Source organism: Andrena cerasifolii, chromosome 6 (genome assembly GCF_050908995.1).
Source record: "Andrena cerasifolii isolate SP2316 chromosome 6, iyAndCera1_principal, whole genome shotgun sequence".
NCBI classification, from domain to species: Eukaryota; Metazoa; Arthropoda; class Insecta; order Hymenoptera; family Andrenidae; genus Andrena; species Andrena cerasifolii.
The window spans coordinates 3,427,822-3,453,196 of record NC_135123.1 but is presented as its reverse complement, the minus strand read 5'-3'; the positions used below and the strand labels follow the sequence as shown (position 1 = coordinate 3,453,196).

At 41.3% G+C, this 25,375-nt stretch overlaps 1 protein-coding gene across 3 annotated transcripts in view; it reads left to right on the top strand.

Moving 5' to 3' along the window:
- Positions 1-25,375, top strand: part of LOC143369734 (uncharacterized) — a 167,250-nt gene that overhangs the window by 76,594 nt on the left and 65,281 nt on the right. For all 3 annotated transcript variants that reach the window (XM_076814061.1, XM_076814058.1, XM_076814060.1), the window contains exons 3-4: positions 561-744; positions 3,557-3,827. In XM_076814061.1, the coding sequence (XP_076670176.1) occupies positions 561-744; positions 3,557-3,827 (455 nt within the window). The remainder of the gene's footprint in view (positions 1-560; positions 745-3,556; positions 3,828-25,375) is intronic.

Here is a 25,375-nt window from a genome sequence, read left to right as displayed (position 1 = left end):
AGTATATTACATATAGTAATAAAAATTTAAGTATATTTTAAAAATAAGTATATTACATATAGTAATAAATTTTTAAATTATACTTATGGCATAAGGATAATTTTTTTTTTAAATGATATTATTTTAAAAATATAATATATATATTATATTTTAAAAATAAAATAAAATAAGTATATTTCAAAAATTTAGGTTATAACAGTTAGTGTCCCTGCTTTAATTAGCTTCCTGAACAAAGTCCATCCATGTCGGCGACCTAATAATTACCGAAGTTCTCAATATTAAAGTATCGCTCTTATTGGTCAATAAATATTTATGTCTCTTTATCGAGTACATTTAAAAACCAAATGCAGCAAAGTACAATTCTTAGGTCCCCCTTTTTTACAAGAATGTTTCAATAAAACGGGTTTATTGTATCTTTCATCGGACAAACAAGCATTCGAACGAGTGAAACGATAGTGTACTTACTACTTTATTGCGAACGCGACCGGGTGTGTAGCAATCTTGCCGTTAACCAGGCACAGATGGGACCAATGATTAATAAATCGACATTCAATTTATAGGATGCTGGATAATTATGACAGGGGTGAGGTGACACCACCACCGGTGAGCAGTTATGGCGGTTCCCCTGGACTCTTGGCACTTCATTCCTCGCTTTATGCGACTCCCACGTCGAGGGCCTACGATATCGAGGCGAACATCGACGGGAATGACAGTTCCATGCCCATCGATACCCAAATCATTTCGGTAAGTGGCCGCGTTTGCGTCGCGCAGGAAATTCCTCTTGAAATAGGATCGCATATTTTTCATTTACGGAACGTTGTCTCCGCTCGAACGTGACCCGGACACCTACCTACATAGGTACGTTCCGAGGTTTACAGCGTTTCTTGCGTTCTCCATAAAACTATCTATGTACTATTATATAAAGAGAGAGCCGATTTTTATGTTCGCGCAAAACTCAAGACCTATCGAACCGATCTTCCTCAAATTTTAACACGTTACTCCAGGGTACTCTAGGACGGACATAGGCTATGTAGCATGTTTAAAAGTCGCGTTATTAACCTTTAGAGGGCCGGGATTTTTTCACTGAAATTGTAAATTTTATTTACTTTAAATTTATGCATACATGCCACCAAAATCGCCGGCAAAGTATCCAAATTTTTAGGTGGCCACTTAGTGGCCAGCCGGACCCTCTGGAGGTTAACATGGAACGAAGAAGCGCCTGGTATGTGTTCCGCTGGAGGGAATATAAATCTCCCAAATTTGGAGAGAATGTTATTTCTTTCGAAATATTATGAATAAATTCAGCTTCTTTTTAAAAATACTTAATTTCCTTAAAAGATATTAATTTTAATAATCATGAATCAATCACGCTAATATCTCGGGCGAAGCCGAGACGAGGGACGCTAGTATAAAATAAAAGGAGGAAAGTGACAACCATCACGAAATTCAATAGTGAATTTGGTACTTCTTGATTGTCAATTTCTAGAATCCATCTTTGTAAATTGAAAAGTGTGAAAAATCTTTTCAATCGTGGCGTTTCGCGTTAATGTAACAATAAACTGATCAGAAATTTTGAAAATTTAATTTGTCCTCGAAATAATGTAAGTTCTTTAGAACAATGGGGAACAGAAATTAAGGTAAATGTCCCCATTTCTGCTCATTTCGTATTTTTCTTATTATTATAGTTGCAACAAAATAATTCTAAATTATTTGAACATTTACGTGAGTGTTACACGAGGTTGGAGCTGACGAAAGTGCAGCATAAGCAACAAAAAATTTTTAAAACGAGGAACTCATGATTTTTCGATCGTGTTTTAGCTGGTTGTGCTAAGGAACAGGGTCACTATTGATATTCGATAATTGGGCAGAAAATAGTTTTTGCAGTAAAAGTTCTTATTTAATAAAAAAAAAACAAATACCGTATTGTGCTCTGCATTTAGATTTTTTACTATTTTTAATTTTTTTAAGTAGAAAACAGGTGAGCAGGTTTAGGGTCAAGTGAATCACCGGCATGTCCGCATTTCTACTCACCAAAATTTTAGTAACATAACCTCACAATTCAATGTACGCTGTAACCTCTATTTCTATTCGAGGGCGTTTTGTTTTTTGTTTATCACTATTTTATGCTTTACTGTTTTGTTATAAAACCTCTCCATAAATGATGTAACTTATTTTATTCATACAAATGGTGAGTAGAAATACGTACATCGCTATTTTTCGTGAGCAGAAATACGGACATTTAGAGCATTGTATTTAAATACAAATTACTAATAGTTAAACATCTTGAAATATCTTTCTTAAATGGTTTTTAAATTGGTTGATTTATTATTAAAGAATTAATCAATTACTCTGCAACTTTTGATCACAAACAAATTTTTCACACCTCCTTTATGACGAGTAACCTCTTAAATGAACAGAAATTGGGACATTCACCTTATCAGTGCAAAGATCACTTCTAAATGAATTTTGAATCTATCACTTCACTCAACCACTTCGCAATTTTCTAATCTTTATTTCATATATAATTGCATTCGAACACGAATTTATTGTACGTTCAGAAATTGCAGTAACTAACAAGGGATGATCCCGAACCCGAAAATTCAAAAAATTCTGAAACTTTGTGAATATGTAGGGAATATCCTCCTGATTACAACGCAATTTTTGTTTGCTGCCTAAATTCACTCGAAGGGGGTGAAATTAACCTTTGAAAATTCGGCTATTTTCCGATTTTGTGTTATAACTCGCGAACTGTAAGAGATAGAAAAAAAGTTTCAAGATAAAAGTTACTTCTTTTAATTAGATCTAACATTTGGCAAAAAAAATTTTTTCAGTTCACGAGTTATAACACAAAATCGGAAAATATCCGGATTTTCAGGGGTCAGATATACCCTCTTAGAGTGAATTTGTTGCAGCAAAGAAAAATTGCGTTGTAATCAGGGGGAAATTCTCTACATATTCACAAAGTTTCAGATTTTTTCGAATTTCCGGGTTCGGGATGTTCCCTTGTAAGTAGTATTATCCAGAACAGTGTGCTTAGATCCCCGTAAACTCTTAGTAGCTTGATGTTCCGAGGAATTTCTTATTTATTCCGGGCACGAAGCCCCTCAGTCTATAAATAATCTTTTTACTTACTCCTTGATGAAAGATCGCCTCTTCTCCGGTTGCATTTTAATTTACCAGATACATACAACGCAACGAGGGCATTCATCGGTCCCACGAAATCGTCATTATCGTGCGATAAATCATTTTCCCGTTTCCTCCGATCGCACGAGCATTATTCACTCTATTATATTACAATATAAGCACGCCAGCCATAGAGCAGCGGCTTTTACTCACAATCAGCCATTGTTGACGAGTCCCGCTCCACGCTACCGTTCATTAGCCGGTTGATTAATATCTCTCGGTAATTACGTATTAATGGAAATCGCAAATACCAAGCCGTGACTTTCACCTGTTTTGGGCTAATAAGCGCGTAATTATCGGGAACAATCGGAGGAGCGATCGTTCGCGCCCGCGCCGCTTGGCTGGTTGGTTGACCGCCCCGGGAATGCTTCAGATACCGGGAATGCTGAGCGGTCCTGCGCAACAACGACTGGAGGACATGTCCTGGTTGGCTTCCGGCCCGTCTCTTGAATATCAACAAGGCATCTCGCCAATTCCCGCGGGAGTGAAGATGTGCCATCCTGGCAGCACGGCCCAGAGGAGCCTGAAGGAGCAGCGGATACGTCGCCCGATGAACGCATTCATGGTCTGGGCGAAGGTCGAGCGCAAGAAATTGGCCGACGAGAATCCTGATCTCCATAATGCCGATCTCAGTAAGATGCTCGGTAAGTCTACCTTCGATGCTCCTCTTCCACTGTAATACTTTCTCTATTTTCGGTCATGAAAGGTTGGCCGTTAAGGAACACAGGGTTTTTTTTTCTTTTTGCCGAATAAGCGTTCTGGAAATCGGTGGCACGATCGAATGGTACCTTCGCAAAGGAGGTTACTGACAATGAGTGCACGCTCATAAGCTGGGCGAGTGTTGGAAATAGAAACTAAACGAGCAGAGCGGCAGGAAAAACCTTTTTCACCTGAAAACAGGTCATGAGACAGCTCTCTGGGAATAAGAAAGTCGGAAAACTCTCTTCGTGCCGGTGTTGTTATTAATTTAATTACTTGTACCACGTGATCAATGTGAATGGAGAACCGAGCGCAGGGCGAAACGGGAAGTTAATCAGTAGCTCGTCAGCGAATTCTCTTCGCCGCGAACATGTTGTTCTTGCTCTGAAGGCTTCAGGAGGTACGCGGACGTTTCGGTTTCATTCGTTCCCCGGGATTCGTTAACTGCCGTATGCGACGGATTCGTCCAAAGCCGAGGTGATGCAACGAAAATGATTAGAAGCAACGCTCATAGATGTGTTAGTTTATCGCCCTGTTCGCTTTAATTACTCTCTTGCATATACACCGCTTCGCGTCCAATCTTTCCTCTGCAACTTCTCTTCTTCGTAAGCATGCAGTTTTATGTCCGCCTCAGGAAATTACAAAGATATCGAGTAGCGCAATTTAATACGTCGTAAATTCACCGTTGCGGCTCCAAGTATAGTCACTTCCTTACGTAGGTGCCAACCGACTGCATTAATATTAAAAGGTATATGTACGATTCAAAGTGAAGAGGTCGGGTCCTCTGCCATCGTCGCCGCCGTCCGATTAAGTCGTTAGGGGATATCGTTTTACTTTTTTCTTCATCAAATCCGAAACGAACGTCACGGTTATACCTACTGATACTTCGTAGTGAACAGTGCTTGAGAATTTCAGACCGGAATAGAAGCAGGCCAATCGCAAATACCTTCAATGTCTATTTTTACACAAGGGTTGTTTTCTGGAGTTTTAATATTAAAGTGAATTGGTTGACTGACAAGGGAAGCAGCCAGGCATGGCTCGCACGGATTTCAACGAAACTTGGTGGGGTGATACGTCTGTATCTACAACGCTGCGTGGTTGTAATTTCAGCCGTAGATAGCCAGGCAATTATTAGAAAATTAGATGTAAAGTTTGTAAGAATCGCGTAGATCCCTGATCTTCATTTAGAAGTAATAAAAATACTCGAGTTAGATCTGGCAAGGGGAGGACACCATGAGGAGACACCGATTTTGATGAGCCTTGGCACGATGGATCTATGTCGAAAATTAGTAAATAGGTGTCCGAGCGTTTCTGCCAATGGGCCTTAATAATAGAGATATTAAAAATTTCATAGTGGCCGTGGGGTTTTAGTGGGTAAAAATCCCACACTACCCTGGCGTCCAAGGGAGATTCCCTTCTGGAGTCGTTGGGGTGCCTTTCGAAGATCTCTCCACGTTAAAAAAAAATTTATAAATTTTTTTTATAAATTTTTTTTTTAATTTTTTTTTTAATTTTTTTTAACTTGGGGAAATCTTCAAAAGGCACCCTGACTCCTTCAGAGGGGAATCCCCCTGGGGCGCCAGGGTAGTGTGGGATTTTTACTCACTAAAACTCCACGGCCACTATGAAATTTTTAATATCTCTATTATTAAGGCCCATTGGCAGAAACGCTCCGACACCTATTTACTTATTTTCGACATAGATCCAGCATGCCAAAGCTCATCAAAATCGGTGTCTACCTCATGGTGTCCTCCCCTTATAAGTAGAGAAACTCATGGACTCCTCAGTGATAATAATATTGCAACCCTCCAATTAATTCTACCTTTGGTAAACATGTACGTTTCACCTACCTATTTGGTAAATACACGTTAGCAAACTGTGCGAGTACTTTTAAAATCATCAATCAATAGTTGACATTTCCGAATAAATTTCAAGGATAAATTACAATGGCAAGGAAATGCCTTTGTGTGCAACGCAGACTTTCTGATGAGTTTTTCCCCAATGATAGGATTTAAGGTAACTGCAAATAATGTTGGGGGTCTACGATTAACCGATTACCAGATATTCAGTGTTTGCAATGTATTTAAAGCTTTGCTTAGCCTTTGTCCGCTGAGCTAGGTACCTATGTACATCCGAAACTATGAGCTACACATATTATGGTCCTTTTGTCGAATTATTTTGCGCTCACATCCTAGAATGGTTGCAATCCATAAAAAAATAATGTTTGTAAATGGTGGACTCGATCGAATAACGGGAAAGCGAGCTCTTATCTTTATCACCTGAAATATTTCTGTGTAGTTAAATTTTAAAGTTACATAATTTTGTGAGGGCCGGCGCGTAGTAACAATAATTTTATTCTGTTGGGTTTACATTTATAATTAAAAAAAAAACAGACAGCAACAGATCTTTGGTCTGCACTACTCTAAACACTCTCTGTCCTCCGATCTTTAGCTGTCGCGAGCCACGAGACTCTGTCTAAACTGGCGAAAATCGCTAGAAATATACGTTCCACACGTAGGAACGCGGCATTAGGGAGTCTCAAGTGGCGTTCAGTTCGCCGTTCGGTTCAGATCTGGACGCGGCCTCACGCGACTGGACTCAACGAGACGCCGTCTGTCACCCCGCGGCTAAAAGAACACCCCGTGATGCCTCACCAAGTGGTATGGCTTTCGACCCTCGATGGGCCTGGGATACCCATTAAGGGGAGGTTCCGGTCTAAAAATCGATTTTTTTTATTTCATTTTTCGAATGTTCAACCTTTTAGGAATACGCGTTTAAAAGGATTTGTTGAAATTCGTAAAATTCCCGAGGTTATAGGCATTTGAGTAGCGGCAAATGCACGGGCAACAGCCGGCCACTTGGCGCCCACGTAAAACTCTAAGAAGTGGGAACTGTCAAGTTCCGCATTTCTCGTCAGATCTGTGCGAAGACGAGGCCAATCGATTCCTTATGTTTCTCCGATGAAAATAACACCAAGAAGACGTAATTCGGGTCATAATGAAAAAAAATGACATGTAAAATTGATTTGCATAATTTCAAGCTAACTTCGTTAAAAACAGTCCGATTTCCATGGTAGGTTGAAAAAGACCGACAGAAGTTGTTGTCGTTTAACCGTCAGTCTTGGATGAACCAGAATCAGTGACCGAGCTGACAGAAATGCTAAGACTATTCTCTTAAATATTTCAATTAGTATTGCATTGTATAAAGTTGCTATTTTGAATACTGTGTACAGGTAATAATAAGTAACGATGGCTAACGAGGAGACACCTCTACGCCGCAACGATACTTTACAAACATTTTCACGCCGCGCTGCTATAAGGCAGATCGGTCGCGAATCTGTAGGGGCGTAGGTCTACTCTTAGGTGGAATGCTATAGATATACATTAAGAAGTGACCAATATTAAGATAGTGTTAATATACGCTCACTTCCACAAATTCCACCTCCATGGTTGACATGCTTGTTTCCGCTGCAATCATCAGAAATAAAAAAAAAACAACTTGTATTTTAATCAGCAGGCTTGCTTCTACCGCTCATACCTCAATCATTCATTAAAATAGACGCAAAAGAAACGGCGGCCCATCGAAAGAATTTCATTTTTAATAAAATTTTTGTATTTTAATCTGTTGAAAGTTATGGAAATATCGTTGATATTATTTTAATTCTGGTAGGAAGGATAGGAGGAATATACAGGGTGGAGTCACCTAAGATAAGCCACCTGAATAGCTTCTACACTTTGTCAGATAGGAAGAAATGTTTGAGACAAAAGTTGTTTGGTTCCAAGGGGTCCATTACGTGGTGGACAGAATGTTTGATCAGGGTGGAGGTGCATAGGAGATTTCTAGTTCAACTTAATCTTTTAACCCCTTGGCCTACCGTTTAAATTCCGACCGCCGCACAGTGTGCGATTTTGGACAAAAATCGCTAGACTGCGCAAATCTTGACCGATTTCAATAATTTTTTTTAAATACTCGTAAAGGGCTCAGCAATAACGGAGGGGTGCAGTAAATCCTGTATTTTTAAGTCTAATCTATAAAAAATATTATTTAGCATAACATGACATAAAAACGTAAACTTTGCAAATTGAGGATATTAAAAATGAATAATGATTTTTTTGTAAATTTAATATTAGCTATAAAATAAAAAATTGAACTCAAATTTACAAAATTTATATTTTAAATGAACGGTAAGTGTAGCTGATTTAAATCTAATACTTTTAAATTATATTTTATTTTTATTAGTTTTGATTATTGAAGGCAAGTCCATACCTTCAATAATTTAGGTCATTAAAATTAATTTCTGTAGGCGGGTTTCGTAAAAATCGCCGAAAGCAGGTAACTCTGAAGATTTGTATTTTTTAAACAATTTAGAATCTGCAAGAATGAGGACTTAACCCTCCCTAATTTCATATGGACTACCATATATTTCAATATCATGAAAATCCGAGACATCGAGGATTTTAGAAAAATATCGCATCTGCTTCTATCTTCCACGCTGAACGCAATGCACTCCAAATTCCCTTTGATGTCCGGAAGAAAACCGACAACGGTCGGCTCAGGCCATGAGTCACCACGAATGACACGAATGCGGTTCTGGCTACCGTTTCACCCGTCCACATCAAAATAATCGTGCGCGCTCAGCCTGCTCAGCGTATACTCATTCAGGTCTGGACCCGGCTTTATGGGTATGGTTGGTGCAAAAATAGAGAAACAGGACACACACACGAGGGATGCAATTCCGCCACAATTAAAGTTGGAGGTGACTTTGAATTTTTGGCATTTAGCTTTGTTTACATTAGTCAAGTAACTCGGCCTAGTGAACTGAGCCCAATGCTCGGCCCAGCTGCTATGCTGTCCGTCCTGCCACTCGACTCGGCTAATACTCGCTTGTTTACTCGACTTTTTTACTCGACCAACTGTTTACACTAGTCGAGTTAGATATGTTTTTTCACACTCGCCACTCTATTGTACCTACCGTTTACTTGACTAATGTAAACTAAGCTTTAACGATCCTACTTTCGGCTCACTCGCACTCGCTCCCGTTCTTCTTACTAACTCCCCCGGCATATTTATATTTGTAATCTCGTTTTTCATTATTCTGAAAATTTCATCGGTTTGTACGATTAAACGTTTATGTAAAACGTTTTCCTCTCTTGTCTCTGGCTTTCCTCTCTGGTGACTATTTTCAATGCAAAACTGCTTCACCTTTGCCTAACCTCGGGTATCCTCCAATCCTCTAAAATAAGTCTGAGACAAGATAATATAATGCAACTGGTATCAAAATGAAGTAAATTTAATTCTCTTAAAAATTACAAGTTTATTTTTCAACATATTCACCATTTAGTGCTACACGTTTCGCTGTCCAATTGCGCACAGCAATTTCAACTTGCATCGGATGAAAAATGTTGACCTTCCAACATTTCAATGCCTCTTTCACTTTCGAAAACCAGCTGGTCTACAGTTCCTTTAAAATCTGATCATAGTACCATTGGTACTCCACAGGTACACACTTGGGAAGTTTTTTCTACCATCTCGTTGTTTGTCCTTTGTCAAGTGTCTGATTTTTGTGCCTACTCTCGGAACAACAATGCTGCGGGGGCAAATTGTTTCGTTCTATTGTTCTATCACATTGTGCTGTATATCTCAGAATGTCCACTTTTCTAAACGGTATGCGTAGAGCGTAGCTCTGTTCGAACAGGTAGGAGTTGAGTTCTCCCATCCTTACCCATTTAAGACCACCCCTAAGTGAGTCTTTTGGCCAAGAATGTCTTTCTTCCTGTTAGTAAGATTTAAAGACGACTCCAGCCTGTCAACGTCTCTAGCACGCGGTTCTATATTAATCACCTGATTTCCTGTACTCGCTTGAGCGATTATCCGGCGATACCACTCTGCTAGATACACCTAGGTACACATGTATCTTCCCTGTCCGCCGAAACTCAAGATCTGAATTAAGCTGCGTGTGGCCAACCTCGAGAAAGCGTTCGACTGATTTGGAATAGCGTTTATGTGCTATGATAAAAAATAAATAAAATAGTGTTATGCAGCACACCATAGGCACATAACAGTTCCATCCACTGAAGAACTCATTTGCCTTTGCAACGTATATGCTTCATCCTCTTTGTATATTTTTATTCTGTGAAAGAACATCACGTACCACCCTCATTCACTCAGAACACTGAACTTTTACCCTTATGCATCCTTCATATTATTGAATATTGCGCTGTATAGGAATGTATTAAAGTGCCTGCTGAGTCGGCCACTGGTCACCACCACCGGTGGTCGTCATTAGTAACCGATTGCCTATTTCGTCCACTGGTCACAACCTCGTATGTCCCGGATCGCAGGACGCGCTTTGATTATTGTCATCAAAGTCTCTGTGTCAAAGAGTTCCATTCGATCGACACTTCAGAGATGTTCAAACACACACTAATACGTAGAGTAGACATATGCGTATCACATAACGAAAGGTAGCCATCACTGGCGAGGCCTGTCAGCGAGAGTCAGCTACTGTCATAACGTGGAGCTGACAATTAGTCGCACTGCAGCAGCGTCTGCGAGCTTCTCATTTAAAAGAACAGGAAGGATAGTCTACTCTTAATGGCCACCACCACCACGATCCTTATTTTAACGTAGATTGCGTGATTTTTCGTCACAAAACGCTAATGTTCACTGAGCAATTACTCGGTACTATTACTAGATTACTGAATCAGACTTTGCGCGAATTTGGACCTTATAATGAAAAGTAACCACGATGATGAATAATGTGCTTTGGGACTAGTTAAAGGCGTATTTACACCTATTCAATTTGATCGAATCATACTGAATGGTCAACCACATTGCACAAAAATAGAAACTCTGTCAACTTCTTTCAATGTTCCATTTGGTTGAACATTTTAATTGAATGGCAATTTGCACTGTTCACTTCGCTTTCAATTTTGCTGAATCAACCGCATTATTCAACCAGAGTGAATCGTATGATCCGAGCATGGTATATTCTCAAAGTTGGTACATACATGTACGTAAACATTTGGAGACACTCGGAAAGTACCTTCGTTGCTTTCTGGAAAATATTATACATGAAAACACGTCAGTGCAACGCCGAAACAATGATACTGATAGTGTTTCTAAGAAGCTGGTTTATCCAACAGTATATTACTTGTACACTAAACTTAGCATTCCTTTCAAAGAAATGAAACTGGAAAGATATGCTCGAAATTAATCGTCTCTAAGCTGGAATGTTGATGCTTAGAAACAGCTATTACCAACTTTGCGATTTGCGATTTAGAATGCTCGTTACGAGCCGAGGCTGAGGACAATGAGAGTGGCGGCTGCGAGGCCGAGGATTGAACTTGTTTGTTGGAGTTTGTTAGTAGCGGACGAACCGGGGTCTGGTATCCCCGGGAGCCACTAGGAAGGTGGATATCGTGGACGAACCAGGGTCTGGTATCCCCGGGAGCCACTAGGAATGTTAGTTTAGCCTCGTAACTTTATAATGTGATACCCCTTGAGCGGTAAAGGGGTATCTTTGTGGGTTGGTCTCAAAGAGGAAATTCGGATGATGATTTAAGAGAACGCTAAATTTATAATAACTAATTATATTCTGTATATAATCTCAGTCTTTTACAATTGTTTAGTGTTTCTGTCGCGGTACCTAGGTCCACCTCTCGGTTTTAACGCACTGAGAAATGCGGGGGTCTAAAAAAATAAGAGTTAACAGTCACAACACCTATCAGCAACTCTACGTACTGTATGGTAAAAGTTGGTACAATGCTCGAAGGAAAATACTACCTGGTCTCGCAAGCCTCTTTCTTCTACGCGTGTTAGTCTTGAAATGCGCCCCCGAGTATTGATTCGTGGCCCTTTTTATATCATGAAATTCGGTAAAAAAAGTAGTGTGGATATGAATACCTTCATTGAATATTAGGTTTTCCGAGCAAACTCGGTTGCATCCCACCACTGCAGGAAACTGTGACCCCGCCGGGTCACGTGCATTCCGGCCACCCGAAAGGGTTTAGAAGTTCAAAGATAGGGCTGCGTACGTAACAATGCATACCTACCTACCGCGGAAGAACGTAACACCGTGTCTCGCCAGTGAGATTGGAACAGATATTTCGGGGAATAAGCAGAAGTTTCACGTTTTCATAAAAGATCGACTTCCATCGTACGTCGAGACCGATCAGGCAAGACGCGCCAAAATGTTGAATGTTTGAAGAGGGGCCTATGTCCAGCGAGAGGTGCACCGGTACTCAGCAATCTGTCAGCATCGTAGCCGTGCATTATATCGTGGGTAGGTATACCTTGAATTATCGGCAATTGGCATCCGCAACGTTACTGGCATTTGAACGAACGTCGTGCAGAAAATTGTAAACTCTCCTCGTGTAAGCCACCTACCCGCGCCTGTTTTAGCACGCCATTCGCGCGTGTGTTCTTAAGCGGCACACGCGTCCCTGCGTCTTCACTCTCTTCCTCCTCCCCCATAATTCTTTCCTTCTGCTGACTTGCTGCCTCTGTCCTCGTTTCCTCTATTCCACATGTATAACAGACGCGTAAATCAGCCAGCTGCCCAGCGCGCCACTTATCGCCGACGAACTAAGGAAAACTCGTCGAGTTTATCGATCGAACATTAGTTGATCGGCGCGCGATGTTATTGGCATGACGCGGCTCCGATTACTATGCGCGTCGAGTCTCTGCCGCCCCTACTTTTCCTCCTCTTTTTTTCCAGACATCCTACATATTCATGCGCGCGTGCTGTGTGTCGATCCGTCCGTCCGTCTGCCCGTCCATCCATCCGTGCGCCCATCCATCCGTTAGCCTCAGCCCATCCGTACCCCAGCACGGGGCCATGCTTTGCGCGAGCGAGCCTGCTTTATGTCCGACTTATGCATGTGGAAGTGACGCGCGCGCGCGCGCGCGCGCCTACAACTCGCTGCGCTGCGTATACTCACCTCACTCCGAGCTTCAGAGGCTCGGGGGCTCAAAGAGACGATGCACGAGCACGCGTCTCGCCGGCGCACACTAATTCATCCGCCGCGGTCGGCCCTACGGGCCGTACCGTGTTTTCTTCGACATAGTATAGTTGGCGAGAACTAGACGACACAGGGATGAGTTTGAACGTATACTTACGCCGATCCACGGCTGTGTGGGCCTTATATCCGGTGAAACGCGTGCCCGCGCATCTTTATTAATCGTTCCCTAACCGTTAGCCTCTCTTTCGAACTCGTATGTCAACACTAGAAATTGATGCGATCGCCGGATCACCTCGTTACGGCGATGTTCACGGGGAATTTCAAAGACACGAGGGTGCCTAGGTTACTTCTGCAAGAATCGCTAGCCAAGTGGCGATTTCAAAAGTATTTAAGGGGTTATGTCTAGTCAGCTTTCGAAAAGGAATGCGATTTTCAAGAATTTTTTGTGGAATATCTACTGTGTCTTGTATTACAAATATTCGCTTATTTTAAAAGTACATATATGCAGCAACTCTCAGTAATTTTTTTTATAGAAAAATATTAAAAAATGAACGAATAACAGCCATTCTCGCGAAAGCTGTGTTGATATCCGTGAGCAAGATATTTCGGAAACCACTGTATCGATTGGCCGAAACTTTCGCAGACTTCTTTTATGCACCAAAGACTAGTAGATGAACGAAGGATTTTTTATTTTAACTAAAAATGTATTTTTAATCAACGAAAAACGAACAATTCAGACATCGAAGCGTGGTTTTGCGTCAAACGGCCGCCATTTTGTCAAAAACCAACTTTTTGAAAAAGCCTTCGTGCATCTATTGAATTCAACCATATATTAACAGAATGTTTTTGAATATTTAATTTTAGCTGATCCGGCTCGGAGAAAATTTGCTCACCGCACAGCGCCTTTATCAAAACAGTTTCCGCGAGAATGGCTGTTATTCGTTCATTTTTTAATGTTTTTCTATAACAAAATTACTGAGAGTTGCTGCATATATGTACTTTTAAAATAAGCGAATAGTTGTAAAAAAAATATACAGTAGATAATCCACAAAAAATTCCCGAAAATAGCGGTCTTTTAGCCATAACCTCTTAATTCAAGAACCCATTTCCTTGGCGAATCAGAGTTAGTTTGGTAGGAATGTTGCAGAGATTTTTCGTGGTATTTACATACGCATTTGTATTAAAAATGGTACGACGCTGCGAAATTTCCTATTACCTACTTAGTACTAAACTATGATTTGGGGGTACCCTAAAAAGGGACGGTCGTAATCCGGACGAGCGCTTTTTCAACGAAACTGGGCTCATTGGCAGATCATAGTAGCTGATGAGTATGCAGTGCTTACATAAATGTCTGGATACGAACTGAATTTACATAGAAAATCTCTGTTTCTTATCACGTAGTACTTTGGGTGAGTAACAATCCCTGTTGCTTAACATCTATATATTTATTGTAATGTATAGATCAAAGTCAATAAAATAAAAACGCCTGAAGGGAGACTCGCACCGAGTGAAACGTGCATGAATCCGTGAGAGTCCCTACATAATCAGCGTGCCTGATAGAATAACCTCATTTTCTCACTGCTACTGTCTGCACCTGGTAATGACAAAAACACAATTTCCTCTCAATGTATATTGACTCTGAAACATTGTCATATACCTAAGGAGTTTCTGTTCACCTTATTGTAACCTTTTATTTCAGTGAAGAACCAACTCGTTTGGACAATACTGAACTTTCAAAGTTTAAAGCTGTTTTTTTTTTTTAATAAAAATTGGGGTGTCAGAATGCCCTAATGCCCAGTCTATACTGATCAATTTTTGTGATTTATGCCCGGTCTAGTTCGAAACGTGCCCATCCGTACCACGACCTCCCTTTGTCAGATCAAAGATCAGGTTGTGACTTGTGAGTACGAATGAGTAACTGTTTTATCGACTGTTTTCATAAACGCATTAGAAGGAAACGGTGCCAAACAAAATGGTATTAATCGCTGTCTTGTAATTATTGTACTCTTAAGCTGTTCCCTAAACTTACGAAAATTTTCGGTTCCTGGCACTGAGGTGCAAAGAAATTCAGAAACGTTGCCACATTTCAAGTGTTATTCTTCCAATGTGCCTTCACACGCTGAATGTTCATTGTCAATTTGATCTCCATATTTCAATGAAGACTGTTTAAATCTGAACCATGGACCTCTAGATGTATATCTAGCCTCAGTAGGTATAGGTAGGGGAGACCGGGGCAAAATCGGGACGTTAAGAATAAAATCTCATACTTTGACATTATTAAGTAAAAAAGAAATTGCAATTGGGATTCGGTAGAATCAATTATTTTTTAAACAATAGTACATATCCAATTTTTTTAATAGGTAAAACCGAGTACCATACTAGATACTGGCCCTAGCACCTATAACAACGAAACTCACCCAATTCTTCAGTCCCTCGACCAGTTAGAACAACCTGTAAACTGCACCTAACTTTCATTTAATTTCCATGAACCACATGATTTTTGGACATAAATGCAAATGTCTTCATCGTCTTCACTGTTATCATTATTCTTAGGTATTTTGTTTAATTTTGTGGTTTTCTCTCTTTTTAGTTGTAGTAATGGATGAAAATATTATAGTTGTAATAGCTTTACATTTTCTATTTGATTATAACACGAAGATTAATCCTTACATAAATAGATAAATAAGTGCCGAAATTGTAGAGACCTAATGGCATGTCGTTTCTGTATCAGAATTGTGTACTTATGCTATAAGTAAGCAATTGGCGATTTCGGATGCATTCAACGTAGAGGATTTCTGGAATCTAGGCTTTCTTGCATTAAAAGTATTTTCTAAAGCTTCGACCTTTCCCTTTTAGATAACACTAAAATCTTGGAAATCTAACGGCACGTCATAATTATTACCTAGTTAATCATTAATTTTGAAGTCACCGAATAGGAAGCTTCCTTGTGTTTGCGTGATAAAACGAAATTGGTTGTTTGGACGCGCGATCACGATAACCTGATCGGTCAAGCGAGAGGGCTTGTAGAGATTTACACGTGCCTACCTATAAGCGCGGTGGAATACTTTGTACCTGAGTCAACGGAAGATCTACTTTCATCGCTGCTTGCGAAATAGTTGGGGCTACGTAGGAGTTTCGCTGGAGGAAGCGTGTTCGATTGTACATGAACCTCCACTCCCATCGATGCTCTTTACTCCGCCATCAATCTTGTCCGTCGGTTATGACGGACAAACGCAGCGACCCGATACATCTCGCTTGTCCATTATCCGCTGACCCCGAACCGCATTGTCAACACGCTCGCCCCGTGTTTTTATCCATGACGCGCGCGGGAATACGAAAAGTCCCTTGCTGAAACCAAAGGCCCAGATAGAGACGGACTACGGGCTCGGCTGGTGATGATCGGTGGACCTTAAAAGAGATATCGACCCCCGGTTAAACTACCATAATTCAGCAATCGGTTCACATGGGCCATAAATCCTGAGCAGTGGGGCACGGGCGTTAATCTTCGTTAATTCTCTCGTTAATCAGTCACGGTGGGCCAGCAGCAACAGCTGGCGGCAATGGGGGTTGGGCTGTCCCCTGTCCAGCGGCAGCGGTACGGATCCTCTGCCGAAGCCGAAGGCGTTCGTTACCCGCGATCGCGGCGAAGCCGAAGGAGAACCACGGCGTGTCGTAGAGAGACGGCCGGCCGGCGTCGTTTATACGGGCCGCGCAACGCCACTGTCGCAAGACCACCTACGACAAATGTGGCAGCCTGCAAATAATACCGGGCGTGTTGTACCACCAACGACAGGAGAGATAGAGGCCTCTAACTGCCAGCACGGTATCGTGGTTTAGTGCCTCTGATTACCTGGGCCCCCTCCCCCCCCCTCCCCGTCCACCCTGCGACGGCTCCTCCCCCGCGATGTGCCGTCCAAGTGGCCGCGCGCTCTCACTCGCGCGGAGAGAACACCATGAGAGCCTACGGTTGCCTCTGCTCTCTCCCTTGCTCTCGCGCTAGAGGCCGAGAACCGCCTGCCGAACGCGTGAGATTCGCGGCCTGGATAGGCTCTAAACGACGGATCAGGACATACAGTATCTCACAATAATGGCGCACGGTGGAAGGCCCCCGATAAGGTCGGCCTCGTTGCTAGATTTAAGGGACGACGCCGAGCTGGCCCCGTAGCGAACGCTCCGCGCAGCGATTGAGAATTATTGGGCCGTGTACAAACTTACGTACGTACGTACGTATGTTTGTACGTATGTATGTATCAGCCGGTTGACCGCGGTTGGCGCACACCGCTGGCTACAGCCTTTCTACAGCGCGTCGTTATTGCGCGGTCCTGTACGTTCACCGGTCGATTCGTTCTGTGTGAATCATAGGGCGTCGTTGGCCGGCCAACGGCGAAAAATCGCCCGACAAAAGGCGTCTCTTGTCCAGCCGAACGATCGGTTTTGATAACCACGGTCCAGGTGGGCGGCGTGATGTTCCTCATCGACGGGAGCGGAATACCCGACTCGGCGATGATCGTTTATTAAGCCGACGAAGACGACTGACGCGGAAGGAAAAGGAGGCGGGCAAGTGTAATTGCAGGAGAAAGCGGAGGCTGGCCTACGGATGACTGGCTTTCACGTGATACGCTGTTTCCGTGGTCTGCCTGTAAAATTGATAATCGCGAACGAATCACGGACAAATCAGAGCCGCCGAGACGTTACTAAAGGAGCGTGCTTGAACCTCGTATAAAGGAACCTGGACTTTGTTTGGTAGGCCACTTCGGGTCTATATCAGCAACCGCTTTGGCGAGGAACCATACTGTCGACACTGTCACTGGATATAAACAATTTTTGGAATATTATTTGCTAATGTTTAACGTGGGAATTTCATTAGAATTTAAGGTTTTCGAATAGCACCATTTCAAACAGCTGCAAGGAACTTATTACGAGACACATGTCTTATACCCGAAGATGATTGGTATTCATGTCCTGTAAAGGATGTTACGTATGGAGAATATTTGTCTGTTCTCTCTCTCTTTCTCAAATCATTTTCGAGCTCGCGTCTGGGGGAAAAACACCCTGGAACCCCTTCTGTTGTATGTATTTCAATTCATGTGGGGAGCATGATCTGGACTAGCTGGATAGCAGTTAGGGACAGTAAGAGACAGGAGCATTACGCGGGTACTCCTAAGAACCTCCGACTCACTTGGAAGCTATATAAACCCTGTAACTTCAACCCTTGCCGGTGCAGAACTGTACAGTTATGCGTAGAGTCACGTTGTGTCAGTTTCGTTAAGAGTTGGTTGTATCCACTGAGATTGCGCTCAGGTTGTCTGTAGAATCTACAGCTAACCCTATAGAATCCGCGAGTTCGGTTAAAATTCTATTTGTAACTTCCTCTAACTACTGTTAGGCCCCACACCGCCAGTGCGTCACACCGTGCAGTAACACTATCGAACAGTAATTTTGATCTGTAAGATTCAATAGCCGTATCTTATAGATTTTTGTGCGCTGAATACGAATCCGCAAACCGTTTGTCGCCATCGCCCGTAGTTTTTGAGAAATTCGATTTTGAAAAAAAAATGCAAATATTCAACTTTCAACATCTTTTGTGTCGCGACAGTAATAGTTATTCGGTTGTTTGTTGCGTCAAATTATTCTATAAACCCTCCCGAATACAGCGATATAAGTTATTGGTGCATTATGAACATTTAAATATGTTTAAACAACGATCAAAGGGAAAAGAACACCTGAAATGCACCCACTTTTGCAGATATTTTTATAATTTATTTCCAAAACTAAGGGTCTAGGAGAAAATCTGACTACTCCACGCGACGCGGCAGACAATTTCCCTTCGGAAAGCATCAACAGAAGTGGTAAGACACATTTTGTTTTCGATACAGAAGCAAAATAGTTTGGCAAAACGAGCGGCAGTGTATCGCGCGCCGCCGTTGACTACCACTGTTGACGCCGCACGTTTTGCCAAACTATTTCGCTTCTGTATTGAAAACAAAACGTGACTTACCACTTCTGTTGGTGGTTTCCGAAAGAAAATTTTCTGCTGCATCGCGTGGAGTAGTTAAATTTTCTCCTAGACCCCTAGTTTTTAAAATATATAGCAAAATATCTGCAAAAATCGGTGCATTTCGGGTGTCCTTTTCCTTTTGATCATTATTTAAACATATTTAAATGCTTATAATTCAATAATAACTTATATCGCGGTATTCGCGAAGGGTTCATAGAATAATTTGACAGACCGTGCAACCGAACAACTATTATTGTTTCAACACAAAACATGTTCAAAGTTGAAAATTTGCATTTTTTTCCAAATCGAATTTATCGAAAACTGAGGGTGATGGACACAAACGGTTAGCGGAATCCTTTTCCGCGCACAAAAATCTATACGGAACGGCTATTGAATGTTAATAACAGAAAAAAAGTTTAATTTTGTTCGACAGTCTAATTGGTAATTTAACCTTTTAATTATTTATCGCGGCATCGACTCAAAACACTTGGCCTCAAAACACTAACTTGTCAATAGTTCTTCATTGATAAAATCAAGTAAATTCATTATTCTGAAAATCCTTGTAACGATAGTTGAACGAGTTGTATCAAACTTTAATTTAGAGTTACGAGGCATAACTAACATTTCTTGCGACTCCCTAATTTCACATCAGGTTTGTTCGCACGTCTCAGCTACCTATACAAGAAAACTTCATACAGCCCAATGGCTCCCTGATTTCACATGCCTTGAAAAAATGCAGAATTTTATTTTTCGTGGAATATTTCGAGAACGGTGAGAGATATCTAAAAGACGTATAAACAAAAGTCGCATCTTTTTTATATTTACAAAACTGTGTAAAAGTAATTATCGAATTAAGGATTGGCGGTGGGGGTAACTTGAAAAGTATGTATTTTTCGATAATTAGAATTTTTACGTAGTTTTGGGATATAAGAAAAGATGCAATTTTTGTTTATACTTCTTTTTGACATCTCCACCGTTTTCGAGATATTCCACGAAAAATAAAATTCTGCATTCTTTCAAGGGGTGAGTTCACCCCCCAAAACCTCACTGTGGCACGAACAAAAAATAGATTTGTCTTACCGATGAACTACTCTACTTGCACACAATGTTACATAATTTTCTGAATTTCCGGGTTGTCTAACTTCCCTTGTTAGTTACTTTGACACATAGGCTTCCCAGAAAAGGAAACAATATATTTTTCACTCCGAATAAAAAAGACCATACATTTCAAGGGACATTGTTCAGTGTTTGACGGTGATTTTTTTCACTTGAAATATGTTATTAACTATGAAAACCTACGTGCTGCGTACTTCTTCATTTATCTGCAATTCTATTCATTTCAGAATGCAGGTTGATACACCTTTGTAATCCTTTGAAATTCTGTTGTGTCTTTGGGTATTATTATCGTTGTAATCTATTCTATTCACTTCAAGACGTTATATGTACAACCAGAAATACGTATACAGTGCCCACTCTATGAATCAATGAGAAGGACACTGTCATACCCAGTATTTCGATCCTCAAATTCTTCTCACCATCTTAGAAAAGTTTCTCCTCTTTCCCTCTTCGCCTCGATCCTCAGTTCTGGCATTAGTAATATGTGGATGGGTCGCTTTATAATCTATATTAAACTATTTTTTCCCTTAAATGTACATCATCTGCGCAGGGGCGGCTTTAGCATACTTGGCACCCCCGGGAAAGATTATCATGGCGCCCCTCCAAGGGCACGAAAATCAATTAGCAGAACGGATATAAATGAATAAACGCATACAGCGGCGCCCCTACAAATTTGGCGCCCGGACGGCCGCCCCCCCCCCCCTAAAGCCGGCCCTACGTCTGCGAGATATTTTAATATTATGGGGGATAAAACTCCCCGTTTGTGGAATGACAATTTTCAGTCTTCGAGGAGTTGTTTCATCCCTTAAAACTGAGATTCAGTAGAAACAAAAAAATACCCATCCCTTTGAGTTATTACTACGTTTTGACTAGTTTATTCCAGGGCTGCGGAGTCGGCAGTCAAAATTCCCGACGCCGAAACCGACCCCGGCTCCTGCATTTACAATAGATTGCTAACTTACAAGGAGAGTATTTTAGGTGTCCGCCTCCGATCATTTTGATTTTTGGATATGTTATAGAGGACCGAAAAATAAGAAATACGTGTTTTTTTATTTTTCCCCGTTTTCATATTTGGGGGGTGAAAACTGTGTTCAAAATTAGGGTTGAAAAGTCATTTCTGTGGATTTTTGAAAATTTGGTGAGTCAGTCATATTTCGCATTCAAAGACACAAAATTCGTCCATTGACACTATTCCCCTATCTCTAATAGTTCTCGAGATATTCCACAAAAATGATTTTTCACCCCTAACTTTGAACGCAGTTTTCACCCCCCAAATATGAAAACGGGGAAAAATAAAAAACACGTATTTCTTATTTTTCGGTCCTCTATAACATATCCAAAAATCAAAATGATCGGAGGCGGACACCTAAAATAGTCTCCTTGTTAGCTACTCATTGTCAGTATATAAATACTACAGTAAATTACTAATATTTAATATATAGTGTGTTTATAAAATTTAGTAACATGGAGTCGGCATATTTTTTTCCGATTCCCACTTCAGCGATCAGAAATTTCTTCTGAACTCCGACTCCGACTCCACAGCAGTTGTTTATTCCCATCCATGTACATACAGGAGATTGTCGTGTATTTTGAAATGCAGAATGCATCGATTGTGACCATAGAACTGTTCTGATTGAGGACCGGTGATTACACTAGCACTCAAAAGTATTTGCCCACACACAGTTCCAGCGACTATTGCTAAAGCAGCAAGTATGTAACCAACATTGAAGAGTGGCCCAAAAATAAGGCCTTCTTTAGCCTCTTTTTGGTCCCACGATTTTGGAACGGAATTTTGTGCCAAATGATACCTTATGATGAGACATCAATCACAATAAATTTTCAAGTTGAGGTGACAATTAGTTTCTGAGATATGGGAGGTCAAAGAAGTGAAAATTCGTTAACCCATTGCGTCAACCCATATGCTTCGATGTACAAACTTCTATGTTAGTTTTAAATGTCAGATTAGTGGTGCTCCATAATGATCACGTTATTACAATGAGACGAGGTGAACTTTTTTTTCAATGAGTTGTAACTGTAAAGTACCTTTATGCAAAATGTACCGAAATTGTCAGCGAAACTTTACCAGGGCGAATTATCACAGTAACGAGGAAAACGTTATACAATCATAGGTCCATAAACGTTTCCTTTCGGAGCTGTAACCTTTTAGACTTGCACATTAGACGAAGTGTTGTGGCGTGGAAGATCAAGTCGTATATGATCAACGACCAGTCTGAATTTGCCACACTCTTATGACGGGCTAAAATCACAAGAGCTCACTGAATTTTTATTGCAATTGACGCGTAATAGATTTATTGTCAATAGTTACAAACGTACTGTGAATACTATTGAAGCGTACAATTCTTAAGGTTTTGCTGAGTTCTTGAATCGTGTGATTCTGCTTACACGTGATTGAGTTCTCGAATTGTGTGACTCTGATTAATAAGTGATATTGAATTCTGACATTTTGGTGTCGTGGTCGCTCGCAGGAAAACTAAAAATGATCCCTCTCCAAGGAATTCGGCGAAATAGTGGTGGTTCCAGGAGGAGGGTTGAAAACGACTGATTGGCGTGCGCGTATCGCGAAGAACAGTGGTGAGGGTGAAAATAGCGGAAGAAAATCTAAGTCCCTCCTACGTGTCGGGGACCGGTGAAGAACAACATGTATACGCGAAGCGGACTTTTGGGCCTTGGCGTGGTGACCGCGCGGCTGCAATAGAATGCGCATCAGCTTGCTGTCCTAATCCCTCTGAACTTTCCAAATTGGCTGCGCTCATAGCCACGCTCAGTAGGCTTTACAATTGAGTTTTAATAAAAGTCCCGAGTTTATGGACGAGGACGGAAAGCCAAGTGTTGTCCGCCAGATGACGAGCACTGCTTCAGGGAACAACCCTGACCATGGGCTAGATTATAACATAGCTTCTCTCAACACGAAGCGTTGGAAGAAAAGATTTTGAGCAAATAAAGATATGCTCCATCGATATGCAGCATCGCCTCATCTGAACTCGGAAAGGATCTCTTCAAAATGCCTATGAATTGCTGTAAATCTAGCTTAAGCTAGACAACGTCACATCGGCATGGGAATGCTTGCCGACAGAGACGCTAGGCTTCTCTACAATTCCTATTAGTTTGCGCGTATATGAGGTACATATCTGCCAGTTCATGGGTTGAATAACGATCCTCAGTGACACTAAGATTGTAGGGAAAGATGCTGAGGAGAACGCTGTTTCCACGACTGACGCATTATGCTAGCACTACTATTTGTAAGTGATGACAAATATTATTTCTATTCCTCAAAAGTTCATTGAACTACAGGATTTGTTTCTTTAATGCGCAATGTTAAGAGGCGGCAACTCGAAGAGGAAATACGTGCAGACTTATGCACGTTGATACCGCTTGACTAAACAATTTTGAATCACCTTGTACACCTAGCAGTTTCTGAAAGTTAATCCTGCAAGAACTTGGATCCCTGGTTCCAAAGAAGCGGGCCTCTAATGAGCCGTAGCTGAGCGAGGGTTGAAAGCGACTAAACGATAACGATCTCGGGAATCCCGCGAGATGACCTTTGCCGTTTGCGAAATAGACTGTACCAAGTCTAGGAAAAAGTTTGCCCCGGCGATTGAAATTAACGTGTACCCGTACGTCGCGCCGCGCGCCAGCGGTGCGTAAGGATCGTTTGAACTTCGAGGGAAAGGCCTACTTTTCTTCTTTGTATGCGCCTAGGTACACATAGACACGCGCTCACGATACGCGCACGCGCGTGTGTACAGATATGCTTCTTTCCCGATACCATCCTCCTCCACCTCGATGGTCGGCTCTCCTACTCGTCTCCGTCGACTGGCTCTCGAACAATAGCACCTCGGCTACACGGTGGATGAACTTCTGAGGCTGGATCGGCTCTGCCCACTCTGTGAATTTCATTTCCTTAAAAATGGCCATAGAGAAAAGAGGTCGGCCCGATCTAAAAGGCAACCTACATCCTGGCGAGGTAAACGTACTAAAGTACAGGCCTCCTTGATAATGCATCGCTTGCTCTGCCCCGCGTATTGCTGAAAAATAGAATGTAAATAAGCATTTTCAGTGGCCACGCCAGCGCCGGGATACCAGCTCTCGGTGAAATGTCAAACGTAAATTATTCGTATCACGGTGCTGCAATAAAGTCCAGATAAGCTTGTAGGAACTTCGTTACGGAAACTTCGATGCCGGAACGTTCCTCTATGCGCGGCCATTGGCCATGCTGCGAGAGGAACATCGTCGCGAATTAACGCGTATTAACCCTTCACGGCCCAAGGGGGCGACCAAGCTGCTGCTAATCAGAGTCAGAGGAGCCCAGACCATGTGGTCTTTTAAGATGAAGTCGATGATTGTGCTGTTGGACAGTTGGATATAGGTAATTTATTATTAGTATTATATGCGGGAAAAACCCTTTAGGGTACATAATATACAGGCGAATACAAGGAAGATTAAAACCATCCGCGAACTACAAAACAATAAAACGCTACAGCGAGGTTGAAAGATTATACTAAGGGTTGGTCAAACAATTGATTCCGAACAGAATTTTGAGAAGTAGAGAACAAAGCTATAGCCTCAAGGCACTGATTGACTGACCGAATACCGAGTGTACCTATCCCCTGCGGTATGGGCTTAGGGGTTGCAAATAATTCCTTATAGAAAAGTGATAGAAAACGATTTTGATGCAAGGCTCTTCGTATACGAAGAAATGAATCTTAAATGTTTGTCAAGTGCGCGTGCATCTTCCACTAAGTCTTAAGGGGTTATGCCTACCTGCAAGGTCTGAAAACGCAAGGATTTTTTTTTCTTCGGTTTGAAGACTTTTCTTTAAATAAACGGTAGTATATTCGAAAGTATATATTTTAAAGTTCTTGTTTTTTTTGCAATGCGATAAGTAAATAAATAATGGAATTATAAGCGATCTCCCGACAGCGCTTTTTTTATTACGGTGATCACTATAGCTACGACCTGGTTCATCAGAAATAAAAAATTCCACCAAATTTAGTCAGTATATTAGATTAGCTTGTCCTTAATCGTGGGTTTTTCATTTCCGTTGGGTAGTTGTTATTTTACAGATGGAAAATGATGAAACATGGGCGCGATTCTGTGGTGAAAATCGATACTTTTGCTATGAGAAGTTGCCATTTTGTAGAAAATTAATATCTTGGGATAATAAACGATTAAGGACAAGATAATCCAATATACTAACTAAATTCCCGCGAATTTTTTATTTCAGACGAACCAGGTCAGAATTAGAATGTTCACCGCAAACTACTGACAAAAAAAATCGCTGCCGAGAGATCGCTAATATTTTTTTTTTATTTATGTATATTTTCCATCGCAAAAATTACCACAAGTAGTTTAACATGTACACTCTCGAATACATAAAGGTTTATTTAAAAAAAAG